The sequence below is a fragment of the Anopheles cruzii genome, chromosome 3 (genome assembly GCF_943734635.1).
Source record: "Anopheles cruzii chromosome 3, idAnoCruzAS_RS32_06, whole genome shotgun sequence".
In the NCBI taxonomy this organism is placed as follows: domain Eukaryota; kingdom Metazoa; phylum Arthropoda; class Insecta; order Diptera; family Culicidae; genus Anopheles; species Anopheles cruzii.
Window position 1 is genome coordinate 35,058,103 of NC_069145.1, and position 16,780 is coordinate 35,074,882.

Consider the following 16,780-nt stretch of genomic DNA (forward strand, 5'->3'; position numbering starts at 1 on the left):
AGCTGGGAACAACAGGAAGAACAAGAACCATTCCGCACCACAGAGTTGCTTGGGCCGTAAGAAGAGTCAGGGTGACGACGAGAGAAAAAAAACGTTTGAAAGAAAATGTCCATTGCAAGTTAAGCGCAGAGTGTCAGTCGGAGAGTTGGTGATGTTTTTTTCCCGGTGCGATGATGAGTGAAACACATCGGTCCTTGTGGGCACCGTTGTTTAGCGATTGACCGTTTGCAAAAACGTGTACATGTGGTGAGGGTGTGCGCTTATCCTCTCGCCGTTCACGAGCACACACGCCGACACGCCGATTCGGCGGAACCTTTTTTGCCAAGAAATTCGCGAAGCGTTGTTCGACGGTGTCGCGGTGGTTGTACACGAAGACGGCGGCGGCGGCGGAGACGGGGACGACGACGACGGCGACGACTACGGCAAAGACGACGACGACGACAAAGACGGGGGCTTTGACAGTGCAAATGACAGCGAAAAGGAAGAAAGAAAGTGGTAGAAGATAGACTGGCGCTTAGTTGGTTGGAGAAGAAAACATTTCAATCTTTGTTGCAATTGCGGCTGCATTGTGAAAGGAAACAACCTCCAAACAAGTGCGAACGGATGGTGGCTGTGAGAGGGAAGCTGGAAAAACGTTGGATACACGCCTCCTCCATTGGAGAAAACACGAGTAGAAAATGTGCGATGTTTGCTCCGGGTTCCTGAATCTTCTCGTTTCATGTAAGTATGCCTTGACCGAGACCACCACACACTGCATTTATGCGAGTTGCGTGTTGTGCGTTTGCACGCGCGCGCGCGTGTGTGTGTGTTGATGGTTTTATGCATGCGGTGGCGCGGTGAAAAATGTGTCCATTAAACACGGCGCACTGTTCGTTTTCCGGCACCGATATCCAGCAATTCGCTTATGTGTGTTCCCACGTTGTGTTATGTTTACAGATGAGTCGCGGCTTAATGGCAACAATGACACGGAACATCCTGTGTTCCCCCAGAAGCGCGAGGTGGAAACCGTGCTCAACTACGTACAGACGTGGCCGAACCGACAGTGCATGTGTTGCTATAGGGATGTGAAAAACTTCGAACGCTTCAATCTAGTAGTGCAGGCGATCGTCTATTTTACGGTGTATCAGCTGAAAAACATCCGCAAACTGCTGGCTCAAAATCAGCTGCAAGCTTCAGCGGCCTCGAGTGCGACGGCGGCGGCGGCGATTCCATCGGACCCGCCGGTGTCCACAAAAGACACGGGCAGCGAGGGAACGGAAAATGTAGCGAACAGCAGCGAACGCACGAAGCCTACTGATGCTCCGGTGTCGGCCCCAGAGCCGCCGGTAAACTCTGAGGATCGCATCAAAGATGGAAACCACCGGGAGTCAGAAGCCACCGGCGGACCGACGGAGCCGACCGACGACGGGGCACAGGAAAGCGATAAGCAGGTGGTGGCCACCCCGACCTCGAGCAATCAACGCGCGGTGGACGAAGTGTGGACACTGGTGGACGTGGAAAAGTTGCTGATACTCGTATCGAAGGTATTCCTGCTAAACTTCCCACTGTACGTGGCGTACAAGCACGGAGTGCATGCCCGGCTGGACGAAGTGTCCGCGCAGGAGGTGCAAACGCTGAGCATTTTCTGCGATCTGCACGACAGCGAAATACCGGCGTTCCTGCTACGCAACGTGTCCCTGTTTTGCAACTACGCCGGCTTCGACGTGATGATACAGTGCTTCGATCAGCCCGGCCTCCCGGTTTCGACGGCGCACGCCATAACGGCCACCAGCTCCAACATCAAGCTGTGGATCAACTACCGTTCGATCGTCCAACTATTCATTCCGTTGCGCGTGAAGGTGCTACAGTACATGTGCCGTCTGTCCGACCAGGATCTGCGTTCACCGGCCACCAAGTCGATGGCCGACTTCATGTGGACCGCCATCAAGGACCCGCTCGACTCGCAGATCACCTTCGATACGGAGGGGCTGGCGCTGGCGTTCAAGTACTTCACGTCGTCCACCTTGACGATGCGCCTGGCCGGAATGGCGCAAATTAACGCGCACATCAACATGTTCAACGACATCTGCACCTCGGAGACGGTGTCCGAGGTGGAGGCCGTCGGGCTGAAGCTGGCCAACTGGTTGACCGAGAACCAGATCATCTCCCACCTGTTCGGGCCCAACCTGCACGTGGAGGTCATCAAACAGTCGCACATCGTGCTCAACTTTCTGGCCGTCGAAAATCAGATCACCGAAGAGCACGTGAGCCTAATGTGGCAGGCCGCCCAGCTGAAGCACTGCTCCAAGACGATCTACGACATTTTGCCGTCGCTCGTGAAAAATCTTGCCCCTAAACCGGCGGGCCACCTGTACGCGCTGCTCTGTCGGCTCGATCCGAAGGAGCACACCGAGCAGAGCATCTACATTGCGTCCGCCCTGACGAAGCTGATCTGGATGCGCGACTGTTCGCGCCAAACGCTGATCGATATGAGCAAATCCGTTGCCGGTGCCGGTTTCGGCTCCGAGATCGCCGCGAACCGTGGCGACTACAACGAGCTTCCGTCGAGCTCGGAGAACAGTGTCAGCGTCGATGGCAGCAATAGTGACGAGGAGCATCCCGAAGAAGATAGCTCCGATGTCGAGGTACCACCGCATGCCGCAGTCACCGGGCACAAACCTGCGGCGGTGCTACTGGGCCCATCGGACACGCGTGAAGGAGAGTCCGACACGGGAGCGCCACCCTGCAAGCAGGCCCGTCATAAGAACTGCTGCGACGAAACGGATGGTGAGCCCCTCAATTGCTTATTATGAAGTAAGTTTACTTTCAATCCTGTACTATGTCTTTCTAGATGGCCTAAAGGTGGAACCCGACATCTATGATGTCCATCAGCGAATGAAGGAAAAAATGTAATTATTTTTTGCGGAACCGTGGCGCGTCTCGAATGGTGCTAATTTCGCTCACCCATTTCGTTCGCAGGCGAATCCCCCTAATGACACGATCGATGGCCGCGTTCAACGAGGACGGCACCAGCAGTGACGAGTGCATCGATGTAGACGAAACCTTTCTGCTTCGCAAAAAGCTGCGCAAAAAGCGACGAAAGATCAGTGGCCTCACACGCAAAGAGCTTCAGGAGTTGCAGGAAAGTGTGTCCGACGTGGAGGACAGCGATCTGCTGGCTGCCATGCTGCCGGACAGCGACTGTAGCGATAACAACATGTCCGTGCTGCGCCACATTCAGCATCAGCAGCAGCAACAGCAGCAGCAGCAAAATAGCAGTGGTCTGGCACTGTGTGCCGGAACTCTCGGGATTCCCGGTAATAGTGGCGTCGGCCCGGGTGCCAGCGCCGGTTCCCTTTCCGAGCGGGAAGCGATGTTGGTCGGCCGAGCGATGAGCAACAGTGTGGTCGGAAGACGGGAGCCGGGAACGGACGAGGTGGCTAGCTTCATGGGTGCGATGGGCGAGGGTCATCTGATCAATTTTCTCAACGAGGCCGACAACGATGGTAGCTGCTCGTCGCCGTTGAGCAACAAATCGGAGAAAAATATGGCCGATTTCGATGACGAGGAATCGCCGTGCGACGAAGAGCTGGCCCAGCTGGCGGCGCGGGCCGAATCGTTGCACGCATCGTTTCCGATACCACGGCCCCGGTCGATTGGGGCCGTCGTGTCAGGTCCACCGTTACGATCGTCGGCCACCTCGGGGTTAGGCACGCTGGTGAAGCACGCGCACTCCCCGGGTTTACCGAGAAGTGTGCCCCTAAACGGTGGTGGCAAAGGTCCAAAGGGACCCTCGACCAAGACGAAGGACATCCTGCAGGCTACGGCAGCGCTCGCTGCTTCCGCCGCAAGCGTCGGCGTTGGGGGAGCCACGCTGGGCGTGGGTTTGGGAGTCACCGTGGGCGCTCCGTATCGATTTCCGGACGTTTGCCACCCCGGGAACACTCTACTGTGGGATCTACTGCAGGACGATAAAATTGTAAGTTGCTCCTGGCCCGTGTCCCGTTTTGTTTCCTTTTACTAATTCCGGCTTTGCTATGATCCAGGGTCAACTGGGCGAATCGATTGCACTGGAAGCGGAAAAGGTGCTCGGCACGTTGCTCTGCTTTCACACCGACAAAAACATTCGCACGCGCTTCATCGAGGGCTGTTTGCAGAATTTGGCCGAAAACCGGAGCGTGCTGACGAGCCTGAAGCTGCTACCGAAGCTGTTTGCATCGTTTCAACAGTTTCGCGACGTCACGACGCACCAGGTGGTGCTGTGGTCGGAACGGCAGCATCGGATGATGTACCATTTCTTCAACAACCTCAAGTACTACACGTCGCGCGCCGGGGCCGAAGGTTGCTTTCCGGCCAATGGTGCACCCCTCTACTCGCACGTAGCCCAGATCCAGGTTCGGCTGCAGTTTCTTTCGTCGGTGTTCAGTGACGTCGGTTCGCCACGCAACTTCCGCCTCACGCTCAACCAGGTGGACAGTCTGTGGGCCTGTTTGGCGAATGATGTGGAGTGCAGCGATTGTCTGTTTGCGTGGCTGCAGGCACAGGTGAAGGGAGTCGATACGCACGCCCTGGGCCTGAACGCGGTGCAGCATTTGTACTTGAAGCGGTTGGCGGAACTGAAACCGGAGGGCATCTCCATGATCGCGCTCGGGTTGTTCCAGCAACTGTTTACGCTCGGCCGTGAGGAACTGTTCGGGCAGCCGGTGGAAGGCACCAACCGCGAAAGTGACACCATCGGGATGGAACACCTGTGGAAGATTGCGCTGCGGGCCACCAACACGGACGTGTCGCTGGCGGCCATTCAGTACATCAACACGTACTACATGGAGAAGCAGCTCAAGTTCGAGCATCAGTTCGTGGCCCAGTGCATGAACCACCTGTCGCAAGCGGTCGAGGAACTGAACCAGCATTCCGACCACCACGGTGGGGCCACGACCACCGAGTACGCGCTCATGTGCGTGCAGCGGGCGCTGATGCTACTCAACACCCATCTGGAGACCTTTCGCCGGCGCTACGCGTTCCACCTGCGGCGTTGGGCGCTCGAGGGCAAAGAAATCGGTGCTCCGAGTGCCCTGCGCACCGAAGGTCCGGGACCGCCGATACGCATCATACTGCAGCCGGCCGGAGTGCCCGATAAGTCGGTGCTTCATCTGCACGCCAGCGACCTGGTTGCCGATCTCAAGGCCGAAATTGCCAAATGGTGGGAAACGCCTCCGGAAGACAAGGACGCTGCCTCCGTTGGTGGTGCGTCAGATCAGATCCCAACCGCTGTCCCCAACAACTGTACCCCGGCCGAAGCACGGACGACGCCCGGCTCCGCTCCGGTACTGGGTTTGCTGTTGAATGATGGCCCGCTACGCATCATAACGCAGGGCCAGGAAATAACGTCCGAGTACGATGAACGTAGTCTGGCCGACGTTGGCTTCAAGGACAATCAGATGGTGTACGTGTCGCTCGGCGGCCGGAGCGGACGACGGCGGGAGCAAACGGAGCATCCATCGATGTTGCCGCCGCCACCGAAAGATTGCCTGCCGACGTTGCTGCTCCTGCGGCCACCGTACTTTGAGCAGCTGTTCCGATTGATGCAGACGCTGGGTGACATGAAGATCAGTTCCACGGGCGATCGCTGTCAACCGAACACCAAGGCACAGCTACTTTCGCGCCGCGTCTGGGACATTCTGGCCATGCTACCGACGTGTCCGTCCGTTTTGGGCACACTGAAAAACCTATCGTTCGACCACGCAGAGGAGCCACCTCCGGAAAATGGCCACCGTCCGAAGATCGCGCCCCAGCTGCTGATATGCTACACGCTGGAAGAGATACTCGATCCACGGAATTTGCAAAAGTTTATGTACGCGCTGCATATCGTCGAAAGCTTGTGCAAGTCCAAGTTTGTGGGCGCCTGCTGTGGCGGTGGTGGTGGCTTGACCACTGGCCCCGTGAAGCCCGTTCCGTTCGGCGGACCCAGTGGGGGGCTAGTGGTGGGTTGCAGCAGTAGCCCTGGTACGAGCGCCAAAACACTGTCGGTCAAAAGTCAACTGAAGCTCAAGATATCGACCGCCAAATCGATGAAGATGGCGCAATCAACCGGTGCACGGCCGCTCGATCCGGCCCCCGACATGAAGCGTATCGCCGAAGGTCCCACCGAAGCGGAGAAGGGCACCGAGTACGATCGTGTTGAGGAATCGTTCAAAACACCACCGCAGCAGGAAGCCCGGATAGGAAGCGACGTTCAACAGCAGCTGGAAGGGGACACAAACGTGCACGACTCGGAACCGGTGGCCGCGGACAAGCGGGCCGAAGGGACCGGCCCCAGCGAGGCAATCGAATGGAGTGGCGAGTTTATAAAGTGCGGTGGCCTTGCCCATCTCTACCGCATCTTCCTGTCCGGTGTGCTACAAAAGCGGGCCGATGGTTCGGACGGTGACGAGCTGAACGAGTGGCGCCACGATTGCCTGGCCTGGCTACTGCGGGTTCTCTGTCTGCTCGGCGTGGAAGACCTGCGGGGCGTCGAGGGCGAAGGGGTCAAAGTGCCGTCGCTCAATCGGGCCACACTGGCGCTGCTCGAGGTACGACCAACGCTCGAGCGAATCGCTTCGATACTGAACGAAGAATCGTTGCCACTCAATCCGAACCTCTACAAGACGGGTCTGTTCGGTCGACCGCAGGTCATCCATTACGCCATGAATCTGCTCGTGTGCTATGCACACTCCTGCCCGGAGGTGCACCGCACGCTGTGGACCATCGACGCCAACTCGCACTGGTTGCAGCGCCTCATACTGGACGATCCGGAACCGGCGGTCCGGCGGGAAGCCTGCGCCGCGCTTTATCGGCTGTGTTTGGGCAACTCGCAAACGTACTTCGAACTGATGGCACCGCTGCTGTCGAAGCTGGTGGCCCTGTTGCCGGTGGCCGAAAACATGAAGCCACAGAGCCTGCTGGGCGGTGGTCCATCGACCGTGGCCGGTATCTACGCCGCGCTGCTTTCGTCCGGCGACGAGGGCAAGGAACCGTACGGTCCGGCTTGTCGCGATTACTTCTGGCTTCTGTGCCGCCTGGTGGAGTCACTGTCACCGCAGCCAATGAAGGCCGGAGGTATGATGGCCGACCCTGGTGGTGGTGGTGGCATGCAGCAGATGAACGCGATCGGGTTGGACGCGATGTGCCAGCAGGTGGCCCGTAGCGTTCTGCACCGGGATCACCTGGAAAGCCGGCACGGCAGCCCGGACGATGGGCTGTTCGGGTTGCTCAATCTGATGGCCAACTTGCTAAAGTTTGACCCACCGTTCAAGTTCAGCCTCGCAGGCCAGGACTTTATGGTGAGCGTGTTCAGCTGTCTGTTCGAGCTACCGTCGCCGGAGGACCGCGAGAAGCCCAAGTGCAAAAGCCACAATGCCCGGGCGGCCGCTTACGATCTGTTGGTCGAAATGTGTCACAACGCACCGAAGAACTATCTGCTGCTCCACGGCAAGCTGATGCAGCAGCACCGAGCGGGGCCTCACTCGCCCTACCCGTGGGATTACTGGCCCCAGGATGAGGGGCGTTCCGAGTGCGGTTACGTTGGACTCACGAACCTCGGGGCGACCTGCTACATGGCCTCGTGCATTCAGCATCTCTTCATGACACCACAAACCCGGGACGCCATACTGGCCATCGCGACCGATGCGCCGCAGAAGCATAAGGCCACCCTGTACGAGCTGCAGCGTATGTTCGCGTACCTGATGGAATCGGAACGGAAGGCGTACTGTCCGCGCTCGTTCTGCCGCGTGTACCAGATGGACCATCAGCCGCTGAACACGGGCGAGCAGAAGGATATGGCCGAGTTTTTCATCGATCTCGTGTCGAAGCTCGAGGAGATGACGCCGGAGCTGAAGAACCTCGTCAAGCGCATCTTTTGTGGTGTCATCAGCAATAATGTTGTGTCCTTAGTGAGTTTTGTTGGAGTGCGAACTGCGCCGCGGCTGCCTGCGCCCGCCGCTTCGCGCACCTCCTGTTGCCCCTTTTCGTGTATTTCATTGTTCTTTTGTGTTTTTTTTCCCCGTTCCCAGGATTGTGGTCACGTGAGCAGAACGTTGGAAGAGTTCTACACCGTCCGGTGCCAGGTGGCGGATATGCGCAATCTGCACGAATCGCTCGATGAGGTGACGGTCAAGGACACCCTCGAGGGCGACAACATGTACACGTGCTCACAGTGCGGCAAGAAGGTACGGGCGGAGAAGCGGGCCTGCTTCAAGAAGCTGCCGCAAATCTTGTGCTTCAACACGATGCGGTACACCTTCAACATGGTCACGATGCTGAAGGAGAAGGTGAACACACACTTCTCCTTTCCGATGCGCCTGGACATGTCGGGGTACGTGGAGAAAACGCTCATGCCACAGCACTACCAGGAGGAGAAGCGCAAGTCTCAGATGCGCCGTTCACACTCGCGCAACGTTAGCGAATCGTCAACGACGGAGGTTCCGATGGGCAGTAACAGCAGCAGCAGTAGTAGCAGCACCAGCAGCAGCACCACGATGCCAGGAAACGATGACAGTAGCAGCAGCACCGGCAGTGACAGGAAGCAGCCGCAGGATGATGCAACGGGGGATATGGCGAAGGGTGGAAGTTTGGCCGAGGAAGAGAGAAGCCCCGAAAAGACCGTGGTGAACCTGAACGAAAACGGATCCCCGAGTAACGACGGGAGCAACGATCTGCAGCGCCAACAGCAGACGATGGATGAAGAGGACTCGGAAGATTTCAATGAACACTACGAGTACGATCTGGTCGGGGTCACCGTGCACACCGGCAACGCCGACGGGGGCCACTACTACAGTTTCATCAAGGAGCGCAACGAGGACGGCGATCCGAATCACCAGGAGCGCTGGTTCCTGTTCAACGATGCCGAAGTGAAGCTGTTCGATCCGTCGCAAATTGCCGCCGAGTGTTTCGGTGGCGAAATGACGGTAAGTGTCGAGTGTCGAGTACGACCGACCAGTATGCCATCATAACACAACCTCTTTTTTTGTGGTCCATATTTTGCAGAGTAAAACTTATGATTCGGTAACGGAAAAGTATCTAGATTTTAGCTTCGAAAAAACAAACTCCGCCTACATGCTGTTCTACGAGTGGCGCTCGAACAAGGGTAAGAATGTGCAGCGCGATCAAGTGGATCAGCCACTGCCGGTGGCCGGCGAGAAACGATCCAACGCACCGGTCGTCGGCTCCTTCGATGGTTGCCACGGGTCACGAGCTGCCCAACAAGCTACTTTGCCATCGGCGAAAAGCACTTCCATCAACGCATCCATTGCCGCTTTGTCCGCCGCTACCACCAAGAGTTCCGCTACCGTTGCCAGGGGACCGTCGGACGAGGTGATTAAGAAGCAGCGAGGTGCCGCGAAGCTGTCATCGGTTACTTCGGTGATGGATGTGGCAACGGTTGTTGCACCATGCAGTTCGGCACAAAGTGCTAAAGAAGAAAGCCCATCGACATCGACATCAACGTCGTCGTCAAGCGCTTCGGTAACCATGGCACCCATTTTGGCCGAAGAGAAAGCGCTCCAAGACACGACGCGGCTGGGTGCAAGCTCCTCACCGACGGCAACCACCTTACCGTCGGTGGCGCGGCCAGAAGCAGTAAAACCCGAAACGAGTAGCGAACGTGAACAAGAGACTGAACAAAATCAACAACCTAGTGAACTAGCTAAGCAAAAACATACTAATCTAAGTAAATGTGATATAGATAATAAGAACGCTACTAGCACTGCTAGGAAACCTCCATCACACCCATCGTCATCGCTGGCCACGGCGGTGACCACGGTAAGTCCCGTCCCGTCGATAGCATCGATCGCGAGCACCGCCTCACTTTCGCCGGCCTCGACCGCTTCGACCGCGTCGGTTGCCTCGTCAATCGCCGGACTACATCCGCTGGTCGTCGTTCCCCCGATATCGTCGTCGTCGGCGGCGTCATCGACGGCCGCCGCGTGTATGCCGGTCATGGGCTTCCCGGGCTCATCGGCATCATCGCCGGCAGCCGCCGCCATGCTTCACGGTGAGCCGGCACCTTCCAGCTACTCGTCGATATCGTCCCTATCGGCACTAACGGCCACCGTCGGTGGTAACATTGGTCTACCGATGGCTGCCGTCGTTGGCCCGGCGGCAGGGCCCGCGTCACTGCACACTTCACCCCACGTTGTTGTACTGCAATCGGCGTCACCAGGCTGCTCGAGTGGCACGGCCGTCAGTGGCAGTAGTAACGGAGGCAGCAGTAGCGGAGGTGGTTCGCTCGTGGTCAATCGAATCAGCAGCACCAATAAACGGCTCCGGCGGAGACCACTTTCGAAGGAGCTTGAAGAATGGATTTGGCAGGACAATCGCCACTTTCTGCAGGATCGCAACATCTTCGAACACACGTACTTCAAGTGAGTTCACCATGCGTTGTAGCGCGAAGAATGTACCATTTACGTTCGTTGTTTTTTATGTTCCCCAGCTTCATGTGGCAAGTGTGTGGCCACATACCTCAAAGTTTGCTGGCGCTCCCCGACATAACGTGCATCGCTGCGCAACTGTCCGTGTCGTTCTTCATCGAAACGTTCATTCACGCAAAGGAAAAGGTAAGGCAGGCTGTGGCGGAGAGATTCGTGCCCGTGTCGCTCATCTGTTTTCTGTTTTTTCTCTTCTGTCCACCGCCAGCCAACGATGGTGCTGTGGGTCGAGCTGCTCACGAAGCAATTCAACGCGAGCCAGGAAGCGTGCGAATGGTTTCTCAGCCACATGTCCGCCGAGCCATGGTGGCCCGTTCAAGTGCTGATACAGTGTCCGAACCAAATGGTGCGTCAAATGTTTCAGCGGCTCGTGATCCATGTCATTCAGCGTTTGCGGTAAGTGAAGTGGTTTTGAGCGACAGAACAGCGACTATCAACGCCTACCATGACGCACTCTGCTCTGTTCTCTCCATTAGGCAAACCCACTGTACGCTCTATCTGAAGGCGGAAACGGATGTAGATGGCAACGAAATCATTGGTAGTGTGTCGTGCGTTACGCGCTTTATCAAATCGCTCATCATGCTAATGGAGCATGGGGCCAAGGCGCACTCCAGGCATCTGTCGGAGTTTTTCGGGCTGCTGTACGAGTTCTCTCGGATGGGCGAAGAGGAGGCCGTCTTTCTGCTACGCATTAACGTTATACGCAGCGTGGCCGATTTCTATCTCGGCCACAAGGGCCAGGAATGTGTGAGTATTTGTTGCTTCATTCGTTTGTAAATTTTGTGTGCCTAATCTAAGTATGGAAAATCTGATCGAAAGTTCTACAAATTGGGGCAACCTCGTTAGCCATAGTAACCATAGTAACCGTAGTGCGAATGACGTTTAACACGTTTCAACGTACGTTTCAGATCGACGCCAGCTCGGATAACGAGGAAAACTCTTCCGATGAAACGCTGGCCGTGGATAAATCGAGGCCGGCTTCGTTGGACAAGATGATCGCGCTCGTTGCCTCACTCGTCGAGCGTTCCCGAGGGCCGGACCTACGTTTGCACCTTTCCGCCCGTGACTACAACGCCATCGCCGGTGGCAAAGGGTTCCCGTTTCTGTACCAGCAGATCAAGGACAACATTAACCCGCACCAGACCCGCCATCTCATTCACGCACTGTGCCGCTGTGACGAACGGTTGGCCAGTCAGATCATAGCAATGCTGTTCACCGCCGTTACCAAGCACACGGAACTGTGCGGACCGTTCTTCAAGCTGCTTACGCTGCTCACGGAATCGTCCGGCGGTCCATCCGGGTTGCCGTGCTTCTCGCAGCTCGTGTTGCAGCGCGTCTGGGATGCGGCCGAATACTGTCCCCAGTCGGCGCTCGACTGGTTGGCCGTGCAGGCGCCCCGCAATAAGATCGCTCACACCTGGATTCTGCAGTCGGCCGAGAGCTGGGTGGAAACGTTTCTCCTAGCGCACGGCAACGCACGGGTGCGCAATGCCGCCGCCTACCTGCTCGTGTCCCTAGTGCCTTCGCAAAGCTTCCGCAACAATTACCGTGCCACCTCGCACCACAAGCTCTCGATACACGTGTTCCAGCATCGGGAGATCTCCTGCGAAGCGCAGATTATACTGCACACTATTCTCAACCTGCTGCTGCTGTTGCTGCGCGCGGCCCGCAATTACACGGACATTAGCGTCCACGGAACGACCAAGCTGACCGCCTACTTTAATCTGTTGACCTACTGCTTGGTGTCGAAAACGGAGAAGCTTATGGTACGTTGCGTTCACTGGACCCCCCTGGCCGGAAATGGCGTTCGAGAAAGTGTAGCCCGGATGTTAATTCCCCTTTTTGTGTCTTTCAGGTGGGACCACATTTACGGGCGCTCTGGGAACTGTTTCACCCGCGGCTGTCCGAGCCCGCGGTACCGGCCCATCACAACAAGCAGGCTTTGCTAGCGTTCTGGTACCAAGCAACGCAGGACTGCCCAGAAAATGCCAGCCTCGTCGCGAACTGCCCAGACATTACGAGGAACATCGCATTTAATTACATTCTGTAAGATTGCGTCGTCTGCGAACTCAATACACACAGGGTGTTCCATCACGATCCATATTATTTACATTTACATTTCATTCTATTTGACAACATTTCGGTAATAGACAACGTAATAGCAGCAATTTCCGCTGTGATGTTAGCTTTCAGTTCTTCGATGATCTTCGGTTGGCTGGCATACACCTTACTCTTCAAATAGCGCCACAGAAAGAAGTCCGAAGAAATTCGGCAATAAGCACGCACAGTTTTCACAGTTAAACGATTATTTTCGAAAAATTCCACAACTATCTGTACGGAAAGACATTTAAATTGATAACCTATAAAAGGTGGAATAAAGGAAATTTTTAACCTAACTAAGGGCACGTCGTAAATAGCAGTGGCTAGATTGCAAAGGTGGTAATTGATATTAGCCAATTATGATTATGATATTGAACATAGAGCTGGAAAATTGATGAATAATGTGGATGCATTATCACGATTACACTTAGCTGAGCAAAACAAAATAGAAGATACCAAATTAAAGGTATAAATGTTCCGCAAGGAAAAATAGTAGACTTCGAAACAGTCAGAAAGTATCAAAGAGAAAATACAGAGCTTAGTAAAGTTTATAATTTAGTCATGAACGGATGGTCAAAACAAACTGAACCACATTTAAAAGTCTATTTAAAACTTATGTCTCACTTCTGATATGTCCCGCTACAATTTCAGTCCGCTGTTTAACCGTAAATTGATCCATGACAAAAACGGCATAGACTGACATTTCAGAATCTGGCTAATTTGTCAAAATCGACTAACAAATAGCGGAGTTATTTAACATTTAAATAGTATGGATCGTGATGGATCACCCTGTATTATTTAGTGTAATCGCACTAAAATTAGGCGATAAAGTAATAGCTGGCTTTTCCCGGGTTTAAAACGGTGTTTTTTGCCTCTCTCGCCACTTCTTTTCAGAGCGGACCATGACGATACGGAAATAGTAACGTACAATCGGGCGATGCTGCCGGTTTACTATGGTCTGCTACGGATGTGCTGCCAGCAAAGTCGCCTGTTGACCCGCCAGCTAGCCGCGCACCAAAACTTGCAGTGGGCGTTCAAGAACATCACGCCCCACCCGACGCAGTATCCGCTGGCGGTGGATGAGCTGTTCCGGCTGATGAACCTTTTCGCGCAGCGGCAACCGGACGCAACCGAAGCCGAGCAGCGCGAGGTAACCATGTTTCGGCGGACCACACTGACCGCCTACCTGAGTGGGCTGGATGCGCGCGTTTCGTGGGGAACGCTGATAGCCGCGCTACGGATGCTGGTCGACAACGACGAAGATCGGATGTACGTCGTGGTGAACGGTGGCATCACGCTTTGCTTCGACGCACTGCACACGCTGCACTCGATGTACCACGAAGCGACGGCCTGTCACGTGTTTGGCGATCTCCAGGAGCTGCTGACGGAGGTGATCCTGTTGGTGAGCACACTGCGCATCAATTGCCGTGACCAGAAGAAACGGATGTCACCGAACCTGCTGAAGGGGCTGCCGGATGCGATCCGTCGGTTGGCAACGCTCCTGAACACGTTCAATCCACCGGAAATGCGTAATCTCGCGCTGGAGGTACTGAAGGAGCTGGTCAAGTGTGCTCCGGCGGACATTGTCACTACCGTGTTGGTTCCGCTGCTAACCAACTGTCACGCCCCGCACGTCCACCACCTGGTGCAGCAGGCAGCAGGCAACACGGCGGCGGGGCCGGCGGCCCATCTCGCCGCGTCCGTTGGCCCACTGGGGTCGTACTTCCCGCGGCGGGGTGTCAAAGCGGCCTGGCCGCCGGTTTCGAAGAATACACCCCGCCCGCCGCGGCCAATGGTGCAGATGAACATTCCACAGTCACAGATCTGCGAAAAGGTGCGTATCTGCGGAGTCCGGATCGTCGGTCGGTTTGTGCCAACCCGTGCTCAATTCGCTCCGTTTGCCATTTTCCACATTCCAGGGGCTGGATAAGGATTTCGATCTGGCGTTGGAACTGTTCTACCGTCCCTACCATGAGTTTCTGGACATTCTGTTCCGGGTGGCGGTCACGTCGAACTACTTTAGCGAACCGTTCGTCCATTTATCGCTGCTGGCCGGCATCGAGGCGGTCGTGTTACACTTTAACATTTTCCCCAAGTTTTGGGTTGGCATCTACAACAATAAAACTACACACAGGTTAGTGGTTTCGGTCGGTGCCCGTTCCCTGCTCCAGCGCCCCCCGGTTGTTGTCACGCAATTGTCCCCCCCCATTTCAGATACTATGAAATGCTGATCAAAAATCCGCTGCTCATCGACTACATCGACAATGTGCTGAGGGACGAACGATTGTCGCTGAACGATCCGATTATAGCGAACCTCATCGAGATCTACTATCCGAAGGTACGGCCACTAACCCAGGAATCGGTTGCGCTTTTCTACATTTTATTACTTTATTCCATATTCGGATGCAGATAAAGTCACGCCTCGTAGTTCCCCGGCTGCTGGAGTCCATCTGTCAGCTGCTGCCGGACAAGGGCAACCTGGAGGACATTTGCGGAGACTTGCAGGCCATCCGTATCATAGGTCAGCGCACCGGAATCCCGAACAGTGTAAAGGGGCCGCTACAACACTCACTGAATACGGTGCTGGCAAAGTTCAAGGACGAAATTTACAGTGACGGTGAGCATATTACGACGTGTTTCGCGGGGCCATTTGGTCAGTTTCTAAATTCCCGTTTGTTGAATGTAGAGGAAACGCCGCCCAAAAAACGAAAAGTCACCGTGCCACACATCACGATTCACCCGGTTGTACGGTCGGAGGGTGACAGCGAGTGTTCGGGGGTCCCCTCGTCAGCATCACAGTCTGCTAAAGGACTAAAGGAACCGATTTTACCGTCGATCGAAATCACCGTGCAGTGCAACAAGCAGCAGCAGCAACAGAGTGCCGCAAGTGACGAGATCAGTGGCCCGAGCACGATCAAACCTTCAACCGATCGAGCGATCGGTGATCCAATCGGTGAGACATCGTCGACCAAGGACTTCGTAGGGGGCCCGAAGGCGGAGGAAGGCAAAAAGTGCGAACACGACACGACGCCGCCGACGCCCTCGGTGCAAATTAAGGAGCAGTCCGGATCGGTGGACAATAGTGATAGCAGCAAACTGGTGCCACAAGGAGAAGCGTCGGTGCCGAGCGTCAAGGAGACACTCGGTACCGATGTAGTAGCCGTCGGCCCTCCGGTTCCATCGGGTGCCACCGCTGCAGACCAGCAGCAGAAGCAGCAAAAACAGCAGCAACACTATTTACGAAACTTGGTCAAAGACATCGAAAGTCATATCGAACTCATATTCGAGTGCTTGGATGATGAGGACGAACACGGTGATGCTGTCGGGCGGGAAACGGAAAAGACGTGCAACCAGCGTGCCGAAGATGACAGCTCCGTCGCCTGCTCGGATCAACAGCTTTTTGCAAAGACTACCAAAACGGCTGCGTCTCCTGCGATCCTCGATCAGCATCCCGGTTCCAACGAAAAGGTTGTCTCATCGGCCGAGAACACCGGTGAACGCGAGCAATCCGGCGCCGGTCAAAGTTGGCTTACGTCCTGCAACGAAGAGCAACCGTACGGAAGTCCGAAAAAGATGAAAAAACTACCTTCGACAGACGAGCCGAAGCTTGCGAAGACGAACGAAGGAGGCGACGCTGATGGCGGCGGTAGCAGTACTGTCGACGAACCATCAGCAGCAGACGGCGGCGGCGGCGGCGATTGTCGTGCGGTGTATGCGTTGCATGAGAAACAACCACAGACTGAAGCAGCAGCTACTGCGATCGAAGGAAACCCGTAGTGACGAAAAGCAAGGCCAAGGGTTCTTTGATACATGGATGATCGCATCAGGCGAGGCGTTGGGTTTTTGGTAACGGGAGTCACAGATTAGTTTCAAAAACGAATTATACAAACACAGTAGCGCAGGGAGGCGACATTTTAACCCACATTTTCTCCTTTTTCTGTCTAATAATATGCTTTTCAGTTGCGACGGCCAACGAAATAATTTCTCTACCACCGTGATTACTTTCGATTATCGTCATTATTAATATTATTATCATTACCATCATCTTAATATAACATTGTTTTTTTTGCGTATGTAGATTATACTTACCATGTAAGGGGCCGCAGAGGGTTGGGGGTTGGGGGAGGGGGGACGGAAGGTTGATCAACATCAATCACATCACTCTTAAGCACGCTCGTAACCCTCTTGTGGAGCTTCTCTCCCGATGTGATATATAAGCAAACGTGTGCAGCGTGTGCGCA

The 16,780-nt window shown here is 55.3% G+C and overlaps 1 protein-coding gene across 1 annotated transcript; it reads left to right on the plus strand.

Moving 5' to 3' along the window:
• The first annotated feature begins 677 nt into the window (after positions 1-677).
• LOC128270306 (ubiquitin carboxyl-terminal hydrolase puf) lies at positions 678-16,576 on the plus strand. The gene is made up of 18 exons (XM_053007708.1): positions 678-720; positions 937-2,766; positions 2,831-2,888; positions 2,959-3,307; positions 3,344-3,958; positions 4,026-7,907; positions 8,028-8,921; positions 9,001-10,376; positions 10,445-10,568; positions 10,648-10,835; positions 10,916-11,186; positions 11,348-12,205; positions 12,295-12,485; positions 13,434-14,373; positions 14,459-14,673; positions 14,754-14,877; positions 14,949-15,156; positions 15,226-16,576. The coding sequence occupies exons 1-18, from the start codon at positions 678-680 to the stop codon at positions 16,314-16,316; spliced, it is 13,257 nt and encodes a 4,418-aa protein (XP_052863668.1). The 3' UTR covers positions 16,317-16,576.
• Positions 16,577-16,780: the final 204 nt, after the last annotated feature.